The sequence below is a fragment of the Cyprinodon variegatus genome, unplaced genomic scaffold (assembly GCF_000732505.1).
Source record: "Cyprinodon variegatus isolate N-32 unplaced genomic scaffold, C_variegatus-1.0 Scaffold589, whole genome shotgun sequence".
NCBI lineage: Eukaryota > Metazoa > Chordata > Actinopteri > Cyprinodontiformes > Cyprinodontidae > Cyprinodon > Cyprinodon variegatus.
In genome coordinates, this window is record NW_015151042.1 from 123,544 (window position 1) to 136,768 (window position 13,225).

General features: G+C 41.2%; 1 protein-coding gene across 1 annotated transcript in view; it reads left to right on the plus strand.

The window, feature by feature from the left end:
- The window catches only part of LOC107095980 (G patch domain-containing protein 8-like), a 130,750-nt gene extending 122,908 nt beyond the window's left edge, over positions 1–7,842 (plus strand). The window contains exon 5 of the mRNA XM_015392390.1: positions 4,142–7,842. Within this exon, the coding sequence (XP_015247876.1) occupies positions 4,142–7,842 (3,701 nt within the window). The remainder of the gene's footprint in view (positions 1–4,141) is intronic.
- Positions 7,843–13,225: the final 5,383 nt, after the last annotated feature.

A 13,225-nucleotide genomic window follows, 5' to 3' on the forward strand; every position in this document is an offset into this window, starting at 1 on the left:
AGAAACGAATAGAAGCAAAGAGTCTCAGAGGGATATACAGATCTGATGTTATTTTCAAAAATCGGTCCAATATCAGCTCTAAATCTAATAGTGGAATATATCGGCCTGCATCTAAAATCTCTGATGAAGAATAAGCAAGATGATAAAAACCCTTTAAATAGAGGCACTCTGTTTCTATTTGAAGTTTCTCTAACCTGTTGGCTAATAATAAATGCATCAGTCATTCTTATACCTATTGATGTTGACTATTGTGCTTTACTTACTTTATTTGTGATGTTATTGTATCATGTCAGTGTCTGTATCATTCAGTATTCAAAGCTGCAGTATCAGTATCGTATCAGAATTGATAAATCTGTATCAGCACACCCACACCACAGGGTTTCTTTCAGCCTGTTACTATGGAGATTTATGATGCAGGCCGATATATATATCCTGATATGCATTATTTTGTCTGATATTGACCATATCTGACTAGGAAAGGACTGAGCAGCAGGAAAAAAAAAAAAAACACTGACTCAAAACGCTGTTAACACAGTTAGCTGCACCCAACCTGTTACCTTTGGAAAAAGTAAATTAGCGGAGAGGGGGAAAAAAACTGAAACATGGGACATGTCCACACCAGTCCTTCAGTCTGGGCTCATCCAGTGTGGGCCGACAGATAGGCTAGTAGTCAAAGGTGAAAACATATTGAGTGAATTTACATAGTTGATTTAATATATTTTTTTCAGATTCTATTAAATCCTTTTTCAAATTGTTTTTTACAGGTGAAATTATTTTCCTTTGAAGTCTAATATAAACACTGTCTTGACCAAAAAAACATTTCAATGCAGAGCAAAATACATCTTCACTCCTCACTCTAGAGGAAAGCCCGCCTCCCAGAAGTGAAGAGAGTGAGAAAAATATCTATATATACTGTATGTATATATAGAGAGAGAGAGAGAGAGAGATAGAGAGAGAGAGAGAGAGAGAGAGAGAGAGAGAGAGATTTTTATTTATTTATCAAAAGTTACATTTAAAAAAAATGCAATTTAGAAATATAAAATCTGAAAGAAAAAAATAATAATTTGAAAAGAAAAAAACTAAATATAGGAATACGAAAATTATTATTCTGGAAACCTTTTTCGAATCAAACTTTTTCAAAGTTTGATTTCTGGACTCCTTTTTCTTTTTTATTTGAATTTACAAAATGTGTTCTTTGCTTGGAACTAGTGTTTTGGCCCCGATACCCGATACCTGGCTGTGCAGTATCGGCCGATACCGATACCATAATAATGTCAAATAATTGCCATCATGGCTTCATGTCAAGCTGCTGCCTGCCTTTGTGAAGCAGGAAAAAATCTAATACAAAGTGAATCCAGTAGAACTTTCTATTGCCTACCAGGAATGGGTGACAATAGTTGAATAAACTTATGGCTCTCAAAATGGTATCGTTGCCGATACCGATACCACCATTTTAGGGCATTATCGGGACCCCGTCCGATACTTGTATCGGTATCGGTGCAACACTACTTGTAACAATAATAAAACAAAGTTCATTTCATATAGCGACAGCTTAGTCGAAGGACTGGACTGCCCTGTTTCTAACATAACACCAAAATAAGCATCACTGCTATATTGAATTAACTTATTTGGCCAGCAGAAGGCCTAAGCTCCTCATGTCCATTTTGGAGTCCTGCTCCCTCATAAATTGTCTGTACCTGGTGAAAGCTGAGCCAATGTAGACGCTCCTTTTCTTCAGATTTTTACCTACCTTTCTTCTTTTGGTTTGTTTCTCTTGCCTCTCATAGTATGTATGGAACTCTATTTGAAAAGAAAGTAGAAAGTAGAACAATCTACAGGTGTTTTTGCTTGTTTAAAACTCCTCCAACATGTTTCAGATAGTCTGATCAAAAAGGGAACCTCAGCATGGCATCAACCATTGGGTGCACCATGTCCTGTGTATTTATAAATACCAATTATGCTATGAGAACACTTTCATTTTTCATGTGATGCTTTTAGACTTTCAGATAATATTTATTGATAAACCTAAAACCTGAATTTTACAAGTAAAAAGAAATTTCACACTATCCCTTTAAAAAAAGCTGACAGTTAAATAACCCAGAGAATTAAAGGGTTTTTATATTCTCTGATGCACATTTGAATCACACAACCTCTTAGTGTAAAGCCAGATCTATATTTACATATAAGTGAGTCTGTCAGTGAGGAATTGTTGGACTGAATTACTTTCTGTCTCCTTGTTTGAATTTGTTTAGTTCATCTGAAGCGGGTTTGTGTGCAAAAAAGCCACATTTTAAAGATAAAAAGCATAACAGACTACAGAGAAACAATCAGTCCTCCTCTCTGAAAAAATGAACCCCTGCCCCCACCTCCTCATTCGCTAAAGGTTCTCATTTTAAAGTCAAAACCACAGGAAAAGTTGGACATCTCCCTTTAACTATAGCTGTTTCTCTGAGTGCTAAATGCATTTGCATTTTCACAAAAGAGAGAGAGGATTTTCATTTTAAGGCTTGCCTTCTTTAAAGCCCCAAATATTTCATAAACTGTGTTCTCTGGAATAAGAAGGAGGTGCATTACAGAAACACTTTAAAGCCAGCAGTCATTTTAAAAACCTTTGCCCAGAAATATCAGTCTGAATTGTTTAACGAAGTTCTGTGCAGACAGAGGAGTGTCTGCCAGCTTGTGGTGCACCAAAATGGTTATAAAAGATGAATATTAAATGCAGGGGAAAAAAACTTTCATTTTTATAAATCACCAGTCTGATACTTGCTTTGCTTTACAGGCATTACAGACATGAAAATCTGATGCATTTGGTAATTTTCAGCGATAACAAAGCTGATTAATTTCCATATATGATGTTCAATAAATGCTTTAAAAATCTGAATTTGGCCTCCAAGTTTGTTTTGTGGATTTTATGTGATCGTTACAGATTATTAATTATACAAATATGTACATAGACACAGGCTAAAATTTAAAAAACAAAACATCCCATTGCAAATCATAGGTTTAAAAAACACCCAAAACCATTTGATCCTAATAAAATAAAGTTATATACAACAAGCTTCCATCCTATTAGCCCTGTTTGAGCAAAAATAGAATTCCACCACCTGAAAAAAAGAGATCAGAAAATAGAAAAATCTCTTGAAAACGTGATTTTCAAAAATCAAAAATATGACTTCTGTAAGAATGAACAACTTTGGTATAAAAAATATGTAAAAAAAAAAAAAAAAAAAGAACATCTAATGAAAGAAAAAAATATCAGAAAAATGTCAGAGAAAACAGAGCAGTAACTCTCAAAACCTACAAAAAGTTTTTCTGCATTGCTTTTTATGCAAATTTTCTATTTACAAACTGTGATGTTTGCTTAAAAAAACTGGAACAAAATCCTTTATACGACCTTATCATTACAGCACACATGACAAGAGAATTCAGAACCAACCTTCATGGTCCAACCTTTATATTTTTTGCTCTAATTTAGAGAATTTTTTTTATGTGCTCCCACTTTCTCAAAATATGATCTTTTTAATGCTTAGCCAAGTTTTTTTTTTTGTTTTTTTTTTTTTTAAATGAGGCTTTTAAATCTGAAAATAAAAATTCTCAGCCATTTATCCTGTCTACTCATGGTCCTCAAAAAAAAAAAAAAAAAAACCCAGGTAAAACCAAACCATTGCCTGTCCTGAACTTGATTACAGTCTAAACTGAAAGGATTTGAAACAACCGAGAGAGAGTGCCAAACCAGGAAATTAGAAAAGGTCTAATTTAAAACCTATGCCTTCATGCTTGTATAGAATTGGCAAAATTAAACCAAAATATGATTTAAAAACAGAAAGGTTCAAATGTATCTATTAATTATATAAATCGCTGCAACATTAATTTCCAATATAAATATCTTAGTAGACCTTTTTGTTTCCCTGCACCTTTAAATCCTCCAGATGTGCTTCAAGCAACGAAGCAGAACATTTTGAACAAATGAGTGCAATATTGTAAAAAGAAAAAAAAAAAAATTACTCTAACAGAGTCTCTTAGAGTGCATCAGAATTTCTCAGATTTTATTGCTGGGCAAGAAAAACAATCACACTATGTTTTGCATGTATATATAAGCCGTGTCTGCAGTAGTAATTCTCTGCTTTCTTCTCCCATCCAGAACCTCAGACTTCACTGATGCAACCCTTTCTCCCTCTGGACCCTGCACTCCAGACCAGACTCCTGAGCGACACTCAGTGGGCGTATGGCCAAACAGATTTAAACAATACTACGGGTTCTGCCGACAGACCCTGCATTCTTAAAAAAACCCATCTGGACCTTCGAGCCACCATAGACCCCAATGACACAAACTGCACTGTTGCAAATCAACTTTACAACCGTTTACAGTCTCATTGTTACGTCACGACTCCAACAACTGCCAGTACCTCAAACACCTCCAACGACGCTACAACGGACGCAACAAACGGAGTTGGCAAGATGAGCAGACTTCGCCCTGTGTCCTTCACTCTGCCTAAGCGAACGTGTGTCCTCCTGCACCAATCCGCTGCCGTCTTTGTCCAAGCAGGAAAGAGTTCAAGTTTGTCTGGGAAACAGCAGGGTGTGGCAAATCAGGAAAGAGCAAAACATCAAGGAGAGAAAACTGCTGATCAGGGGCTGAAGTCTCCAGTGTCTTCAGAAGTGGAAGCCTTGGACACTAGAAACCGGTGCGGTGTGGACAGTCAGATTGAATTTCAAGCTGCTGAGTCTGCAGACAAAGGACTGTTGGAACAGCCTGGGAATAAAGCCTGGATCTCCTCATGCAATAGCAATGTGATTGGAGTGGAGAACTCAACCATTAGTGGGAGTGCAGCCCAGCACTCCTTATGTATAGACAATGAGACTGAGGCCGAATGTGTGGCCGTAGCTCATTTTTCTTCTAACTGTGACAAACCGGAGCAGACTTCTGACAGCATTAGCCCTGAATTAGCCATTGAGTTCAACAATCAGGAGGTAACACCTGAAGAAGAGAAAAATCTGCTTTGCCCAGCACCGAATGACTCTGAAGAGTCTCCAACGTCTCCAACACAACCCGGAAAATCAAGCATCCTCTCATTAACCTGCAACAAAGCAGCATCACCTGTCCATCCAAATCGTCCTAAGGAGCCTTTCTGTCAGGTACTGAGCCGTGATGGAGGCAGGGTTCTTCTCTGGCCCACAGAGATGGTAAACTACACCAAGACATCCCCCTCCATATCTTACAGCATCAACCCTCTACTCTACGACTTCAGAGCCCATCACAAGGCCAAAAACGGGGGCACAGAAAAGAAAGGAGGGCTAGAGGAAGGGAAGGAGGGAATAAAGCCATCTGTGATCAAACAGCTCCACTGCCAAGAGAGGCACGGAGATTCAGAGGGAGGAAGAGGAGCGAAGATAGATGAAAGGGAAGAAGAAGCAGAAGGAGGACAGGCAGGAAATCCTGTGGACGTTGACAACCGTTGCGATAGCTGCGACGCAATCGATGGATGCTTCGGCTGCAGTCATGAAAAGGCTTTAAAATTTACTCCCGTTTCAGCAGAATGCCACTATTCTTCAGTGCAGGGCCTTCAAAAAGCAATGAGGAAAAGGAGAAGAAGGAGGGCAGGGACGGGCAGGGGGATGAGGAGGAGGGGGAGAAAGAGAAGAAAAGGAGATTCAAGTGAGAAAGCAAAGATAATGAGTGCCCTCTCTGCAAGTCAGATGTTTCAGGAGAGAGAAGAAGAGACCCCGAGAAGAGAGGGCAGCGTAAGAGACGAGAGGAGAGATAAAGCGCTATTAAGTAATCTTACTGCAAATCGACCAGAGGAAGGGAGAGAAAAGAAGACAAGGAAAGAGGAGCTAAGGATAAGAGGAGATCAGGCAATGCGAGACGGGGCAGGTAGAAATGACGAGAAGAGGGGAGAGCTATTAAGTAATCTTCCCATGAATCGGTGTAATCGGTGTAACCAGCTGTGTCTGCAGGTGAAGCGGGAGGCCAGCCACATTCAATCCCTCCAATCAGACTCTGGATGGGGCCTTGGACTCAGAAAGCTCCTCTGCAGGGGTGCAGCATGCAACTCTGTGATTAGCCCGGCCCCCAAGTCTGTTATGGAGACATCATGCTGCCCTGCAATTACACCTGATGACAAAGAGATGGAAGGGATGCACAAAGACACACGGGGGGAGGAGGGGCAGGAGCACTGGAATCTGAGGAGTGCTGAGATAAGAAGCACGGAGAATGGTGAGGAAAACACGTGTAAGCTAGCGATTAGCAGTGTTACTTCTCCCTGTCGAGACTCAGCATGTGAGCGCTACGTGCTTAAATCGGGTAGAGAAACAACAGGAAATCCGCAGATTAGCCCCGTCCCCGATTCCTCCAGAGATGCAACACAAACAGTACCTGCAGGACAAAGCTCGCCCACGATAGCTGAGAGCCCACGCTGCTCGGAAACGATGCGGGATGTCACAACGACTGGAAAGAGGAAGGGGGGATCGCCGGGGCGAGTGGCGCCGAAGAAGAAACGAAGGAGAGGAAGGAGACAGTTGAGGAGATTCATGAACATTCTAATGAAAAGGCGACAAAGAGCTCAGGCCTCAGGGGCCTGCTGCGTTCAGGAGCTCAGATCTACAGACCACCACTCGCTTCGTAGGTCGCATCCATCTCCATGCCACAGCTCCAACACCGATGAGGAAACACTGAGCTGTGGTTCTGATGATCCAACCAAGCATGGCTGCCATGATGACGGTGGAGGCTGCAGTCACCTGAACTGTGATCCCTTGATACATCCCCGCGACTGTCACGCCTGTAACCCACAAACACAGCAAAGTCAGGGAGCCAAGGGGTCTATCGGAGACGAAGGAAACGAGCCTGATGCCACATTTGCTGAGGCGTGTCACTTAGATACAGCTGAGCAGAAGTCTTCCTTTAAAAGAACAGAGCTATCTGTGCATGCACGTTTGACTGATTCCCTCACAGGTAGTACTAACTACCAACGTCAACAGGAAAGCAAGCACACAAACGAAGAGAAAGACTCTACAAACGGAGAAATCTGCAAAACCGATGACACATTTCACTGCAGCTGCAACTTTAATGATAAAATTGACAGGAGAGATCGCAGTGCGGAGGCTGAGACCAAAGCACAGCGTGACATTCAGGAGAGAGGCCCTTCCTCTGATCCAGAAAATGATTCTAGAAGCTGTGGGGATGTTCATCAGAGTGGAACTGACGGTGGTCAGCGCCGTGGTTTCAGCTGTAATCCTGATTGTAATACTGCTAATAATACCAGAAATGAAGCAGAACATGTACTCATGAGGGAGAGGCAGAGAAAGCAGCAGGAGGAGGAAGAGGAGGAGGAGAAGCTCTTGGAGAGGAGGAGAGAGGAGTGGGAGAAGGAGTGGGTAAGCAGGAAGGAGAAGGAGGAGAGGGAGAGGAGGAAAGGGATGGAGTTTGAGCGTTTGTTTTCAGAGAAGAGGCCGTGTTTTCCTCATCACCTCCCCCCGCACTGCGTCCCCCTCCGTGCTCCGCTCCTGCTCCAGCCGTCCCTTTCCTCCTCCTTCTCCTTCCATCAAACCTTTATCCAACACAACATCTCCCTTCTGCCGCCTCCATCACACCTTCCCCTCTCCTCATTCCCCCACCTTTTCCCTTCCTTCTCCCCGCACCTCTCTCCAATGGCTCCACCACCGCCCCCTCCTCCCCCTCCTATATCTTTCCCTCCATCATTTTACGCCTCCTCCCCAATTCCCCTCCTGGATGCTCCCTCTCCTTACCCCTTAGCAGCAGCATTTCACCCCCTTCAAAGTCCCCATCCTTCCCTGTACCCTCCTCCTCATCCAGCAGTCCTGCCCTTACAGGTGTTGCTCTAGGTCGTCCTTTTCCCCCAAGAGAACTTCCCCAACATTACCTAAATAAAACATCCAGGCTGAAATCTGAGTGAATTTAAAGTCTAATTGAAAAACTAATCCGATAGTTCTTAAAGCAGAGCTTGTTCCATCCTTATGCTTCAGCACTGACGCACATGGCTGAAAGAAAAAAGAAAAAAGGAATAAAAGATGGCTAATTATCCTCATCAGCCGCAATCCCGCTCCAAATGAGCCTCAGGTGTGCAGGCTGTGGGATCATGGCGCCAATTCACAGCTGGGCTCGTTTGGCTCAGCAGAAATCAGTCAACGCTTCCCGTTTTGCATTTCAAACCAATGATTTTCTTTCTGGGGGAATTTTGGTGATGTTGAGTCCTTGCATACTTTCAGATATCTTCACTCTGTGATTAGAAGCACAGGTTTTTTTCCCAGAGGGTGTTTCCTTTTCAGTGTTTTTGGAGACATCATAAGGCTGATCCTCAAAACAATAGAAAGGATCAGCCAATAAAAACTAAGTCAAAGTATCTTCAAAAGTATGACCAGTCATGTAAAAAAAATATTAGACCACCCTTGTTTTCTTCAATTCATTGTTAATTTTTTATCTACAAGACATTATTATAATAAAAACACATAAAAAGAGTTTAATTCAAGAGTGCATTTTTAGACATTTTCCATGGTTTCATGCAGCGATCCATTTTTTCCAAACTGACAATGCTGAGCATCTTATTTCTACTTATTCCGATACTCCCGCTGAATAAAAAAAAAAAACACAAAAAAAAACACATTACTTTGTGAATGAAGGTTTCAGGCTGGAAATAAACTTTGTTTAAAATAAAAAAAAAAATAAGTTTATAACAATCCGGTTATAACTTAACCCCCATATAACTTAATATTATCTACAAAAAAACAAATGTAAATTAGAAGCCAAACTAAATAAATAACACCTCCACATAAATTAAACAGCTAAAATAGGTTTTAGAGTGTAATTTAAAACATAGCAGCTGCTGAAACTTAGATGCTGTATCTGTAAAATAGAAAACAAAAATCATAAATAAATAACAGCTACTTAGTCGATATTACAGCCAATATCCGATACAGCCTCTTATTAAACACACTTTTTTTTCTTTGTGTGGTTTACCGTCTCTGGGGGCCAGAGAAGAACCCTGCCTCTGCATGTTTTATTATAACAGTGCAGAGGCAGTAGTATCTGCAGCACCGGGATCCCTTAGCCACAGGCTACCAAAGTGAGTCCAAACCTCCAGAGAAATGGTCTATTCTTTCCGTCATTCCCTGGTTCCACAGCAGGCAGTCAGGTTATCCTAAGATCTGTACTCTCTCACCACCTCATGGGCTTTATTCCTAAAAGGTGTTAACTGGTTGTTCCAATGTCTCTGCTCGGAGGTCCTTCAAGGACAGCCTGGCCTCCTGCAAAATGTCCACCTGTTGGTGCAGCTATTTGAATATATGAACAGAGGTAATGCACAACCTGCCGCACAGTACGCGGTCCAGGTCAACCTGCTGACAGCAAATAGACTCCATCACTGTGGGCATTGTTGAACAACAGCTATGACAGGTAGTCCGCCCAGCCTGCTGAACCCAGAACACAGGCACCCATGTAACCCCTTGCTCACACTGGCTCCGGTGCGGTTACCGAGCCAACGGAGACCGCAACTCCCGCACACCCCCTCTCACACCGCCCTTTTGACTACGGTGCGGTGCGGCTCTGCGGCTCCGGCAACAGGTCCGGAGATTTAACAGAAGTTCACTTGAGTTCACATAACTTTACGCGATAACACGGCCCAAATAAGGATATTTGCGAGAGCTTGTTGCGGAGGGCTCCGGCACGCCGCAAGGATAGCTTTCTTGCGGAATTTTCTGCAGCGCCGGAGTGTCTCGGTAACCGCAGCCGGACATTACGTCTTTTTAATGACTTGGAATCACTGCGCCGCCGCACCCACCGCACCGCAACAGTAAGACCGGAGTCGGTGTGAGCCGGGGGTCAGAGATCCCACACTTATAGCATTGTCTATCTGCGGCTTGTGATGTGCAATCAATGCGCTTTGCCACAAGAAGGGCGGCTTGTTGGGTAACACGGATAGTCACAGCAGCTCTACAACTGCCTCTTCTCTCCTTACTACGGCTCCAGAAACACACCGAATGGGTACCATAGCATAAGCAATGGGATTTAGAGGCTGGAGTCTCCTATCAGCTTTGTCTTCATCCATCCATACATTATCTGACACGGTTGTCCCAATTGGGGTTGCGAAGGGTGCTGGTGTCTATCTCCAGCAGTCAATGGGTGAGAGGCGGGGTCCACCCTGGACAGGTTGTCAGTCCATCGCAGGGCAACACAGAGACACACAGGAAAAGCAACCATTCATGCAAACACTCACACCTAAGGAGAATTTAGAGAAGCCAATTAACCTAACAGTCATGTTTTTGGACTGTGGGAGGAAGGTGGAGTACCTGGAGAGAACCAACGCATGCTCAGGGAGAACATGTGAACTCCATGCAGAAAGACCCTGGGCCAGGAATCAAACCCAGAACCTTCTTGCTGCAAGGCAGCAGTGCTAACCACTGCGCCACTGAGCAGCCCGCTTTGTCTTCAATCATACCAAATTTCTGAAGTGCTCTACGGTTGTGATGTATTGCTGGTATATCTGATGCATTTATTGCTAGCTAAAGAATCAACCAACCCCGTGATCTCACTGCTTGGAGTAGTGGAACATGGCGGCGTCCTTACCAAAAACAACGCTTTGTTTTTTGTCTTTAGTTTATATTTTTTACTATTGTAATATAATTATTGATATCACAAATGAAGTTACTTTGGTTAAGCGTTTATTATCCACTTTATCCTGTAGACAACTGGCAAATAAATTAAAGGGAACAAGGGTGGTTTGATAGCCTTTAGTGGACATATTTTCCCACATGAGCTGCACATCCCTGCAGCTCCTCCATTTTTACAGTAAGGCGTTAGAGCTAGCTGACTAATTAAACGCTCCTCTCAACCCGACTGCCTTGTTTTTATGCTGCAGTTTTGGTTTTGGTTTGAGCAATGCTCTGTTACAGATGTTTTTCCTCGTTGTTTCGCAATGTTCTCTAACAAACATCAATGACAATAATTAATTGCAACACATAAAAAAAGATTCAAATCAAAACTTCTATCTTCAAGGTTATATTTATTTAATCTTTTGATTTGTCAGAACGTTCAATAAAGAATCCAGAATAAAGAAACTATAATTCACAAACTAACCTTTAATGTTCTGTGGGAGTTATTACGCTGCTAACACATACTGCCGTATTTATCATTGAAATAGGACTGATTCTGGTGCCAGAGTCAGATGAGGAAAAGAGAAAAGGCATTTCGATACAGGAGATAATATCCCTGCTATCTGCTGCAAGAGTTTCTTCAAATTGACCACTCTGCCTGACCATGCTGAATATGTTAAACAGTGAAGAGCTCTACAATTAGAATAGTAATAGGCAGATAAAATGCGAAGTCTAGCCGCTAAAAAGAAAAGCAAGAAATAGAAAGGCAGTTATTCAGTCTTTTATGAGAACTCATAGGTTATAAAGGATCCAATATAAATATGAAGAACACCCCCCCGACGTGTCATTTACAAAGAAATACTTCGGCCTGAAGCAGTATTTCTACACCTTCAACCCTTTTCTCATAATAAAATACAAGCGTGTTTTTACATGTAATTGTTACATGGAAATTGATACAGTAAATGGTTCAATTTTTATTAATTTGGTCAAATAATGTTATTATTATTATTATAGTTTTTATTATGACCCTCCCAATGAATGCAGTCCACCTGTATTTAATGTAATCTCAATATAAACTGTGGCTGCTCCAATTCAATATATCTAATAGTAATTTTATCTTCAAACACACTTGCATGCACATAATATATAAGCATGTGGCTGACCTGGCTATGTAAACAGTGACTGGAGAAAAGCACAAAGACATGGTGTGTGACGTCTTACCTTAGTCCATCTATAAAATATGCTTTTAGTTATTGAGTTATTTTTATCTAAAATAACAAAACTTTATTGCTCCTTTAAAGAAGCGATTCACAGGTCAGCAGGCAGTTCTTTTAATTTTCTCTTTTTGCGTGCATACATTCATTAATAAGCAATTCATATTCTAATGACCAAATCTCTTAAATATATGGATGGAAGATCTGCAAATATAAATAATTAATGGACACAAAGCAATTCTTCAAATCTGAAACTTAACAGCAGTCCCAGCTTTTGCCAATGTTTAACACTTTATAAAAGTCTGGTGGAAAGAAATGTGTTTTGCAGTGTATTGAGTCAAGCAGCTGTAGATAGGAGGCGGTTGAGGTAAATGCAGCTGTTTAGAGCAACTGTTTATAACCACTGTTAAACTGCTAGCAGAACAAGTATTGTGATCATTTTAATCTGGCCTGACCAGAGCAGTTTACCTGGCTTAACATTTGCAAGTGCAATCTATGGAGATCAACCACAATACACCTGCTAATTGCATGTGCAAAAGTATTCTGCAAATTGTTTAATTGTTAATAACATTCCAGAAACCCAATTATGCTTATAGCAGCTCTTCATATAGCAAGGAAGCATTATATAACTTATAGAACGTGCATTTCCTCTAAAGCTAAGCCCATCGGACTGCAGTCCCTGTCCCAGATAAAACGTGCGGATGATAACCCAATGTTGGTTCACTATTACTGACATCCAACAGTTTCTCGATGGGGTTTAGATCCAAGCTTTCAAGTAGACATTTAAAATGCTGACATCTTTTTAATTCAGTGCTCCATTAGACGTCACCAAAATAAATACCCAGATTTGATGAAGGAAATCACCCTCTGGACTGTGGTACAATGTTTCACCATGTTGAACGAAACTCAACATCACTCTGATTTTCTTCCAAAACCAAAAGGATCTTGTTGTTTTTATTTCTGCTGCATTTATCTGAAATATAGATTTTACTTTCGGCATCCTGAGTTGAGTAAGGACAGATCTACAGATCTACAGTGTCACAAAAGAAAAATATAACGGACATACTGCAGGCTTATCAAGTAAATGGATAACTTGTGCAGCTCGGTAAAATTGTTTGAAAGCTATTAGATCATTATCAGTCACCGCAGACAGTGAAAAGCTAAATAGATGCTAAATTGTGAGAGAGAAGTTAAACAGTGTGCTTATTAAAGGAAAACTGGTGAGCAAGGAATAGGAATGACCAATGGATCATTATTTATACTTAAAACTAAAATGTTTGCCCTTATTTAATGAATTTAGCGTTAATCAGTAAAAAAATTTAAAAAATTATTTTCGTGTCGATCACTGAGTCTGGGAGCGGCCATTTTTGCCCAAATATAGTAACCCCTCCCTCCTGCCATCTTCC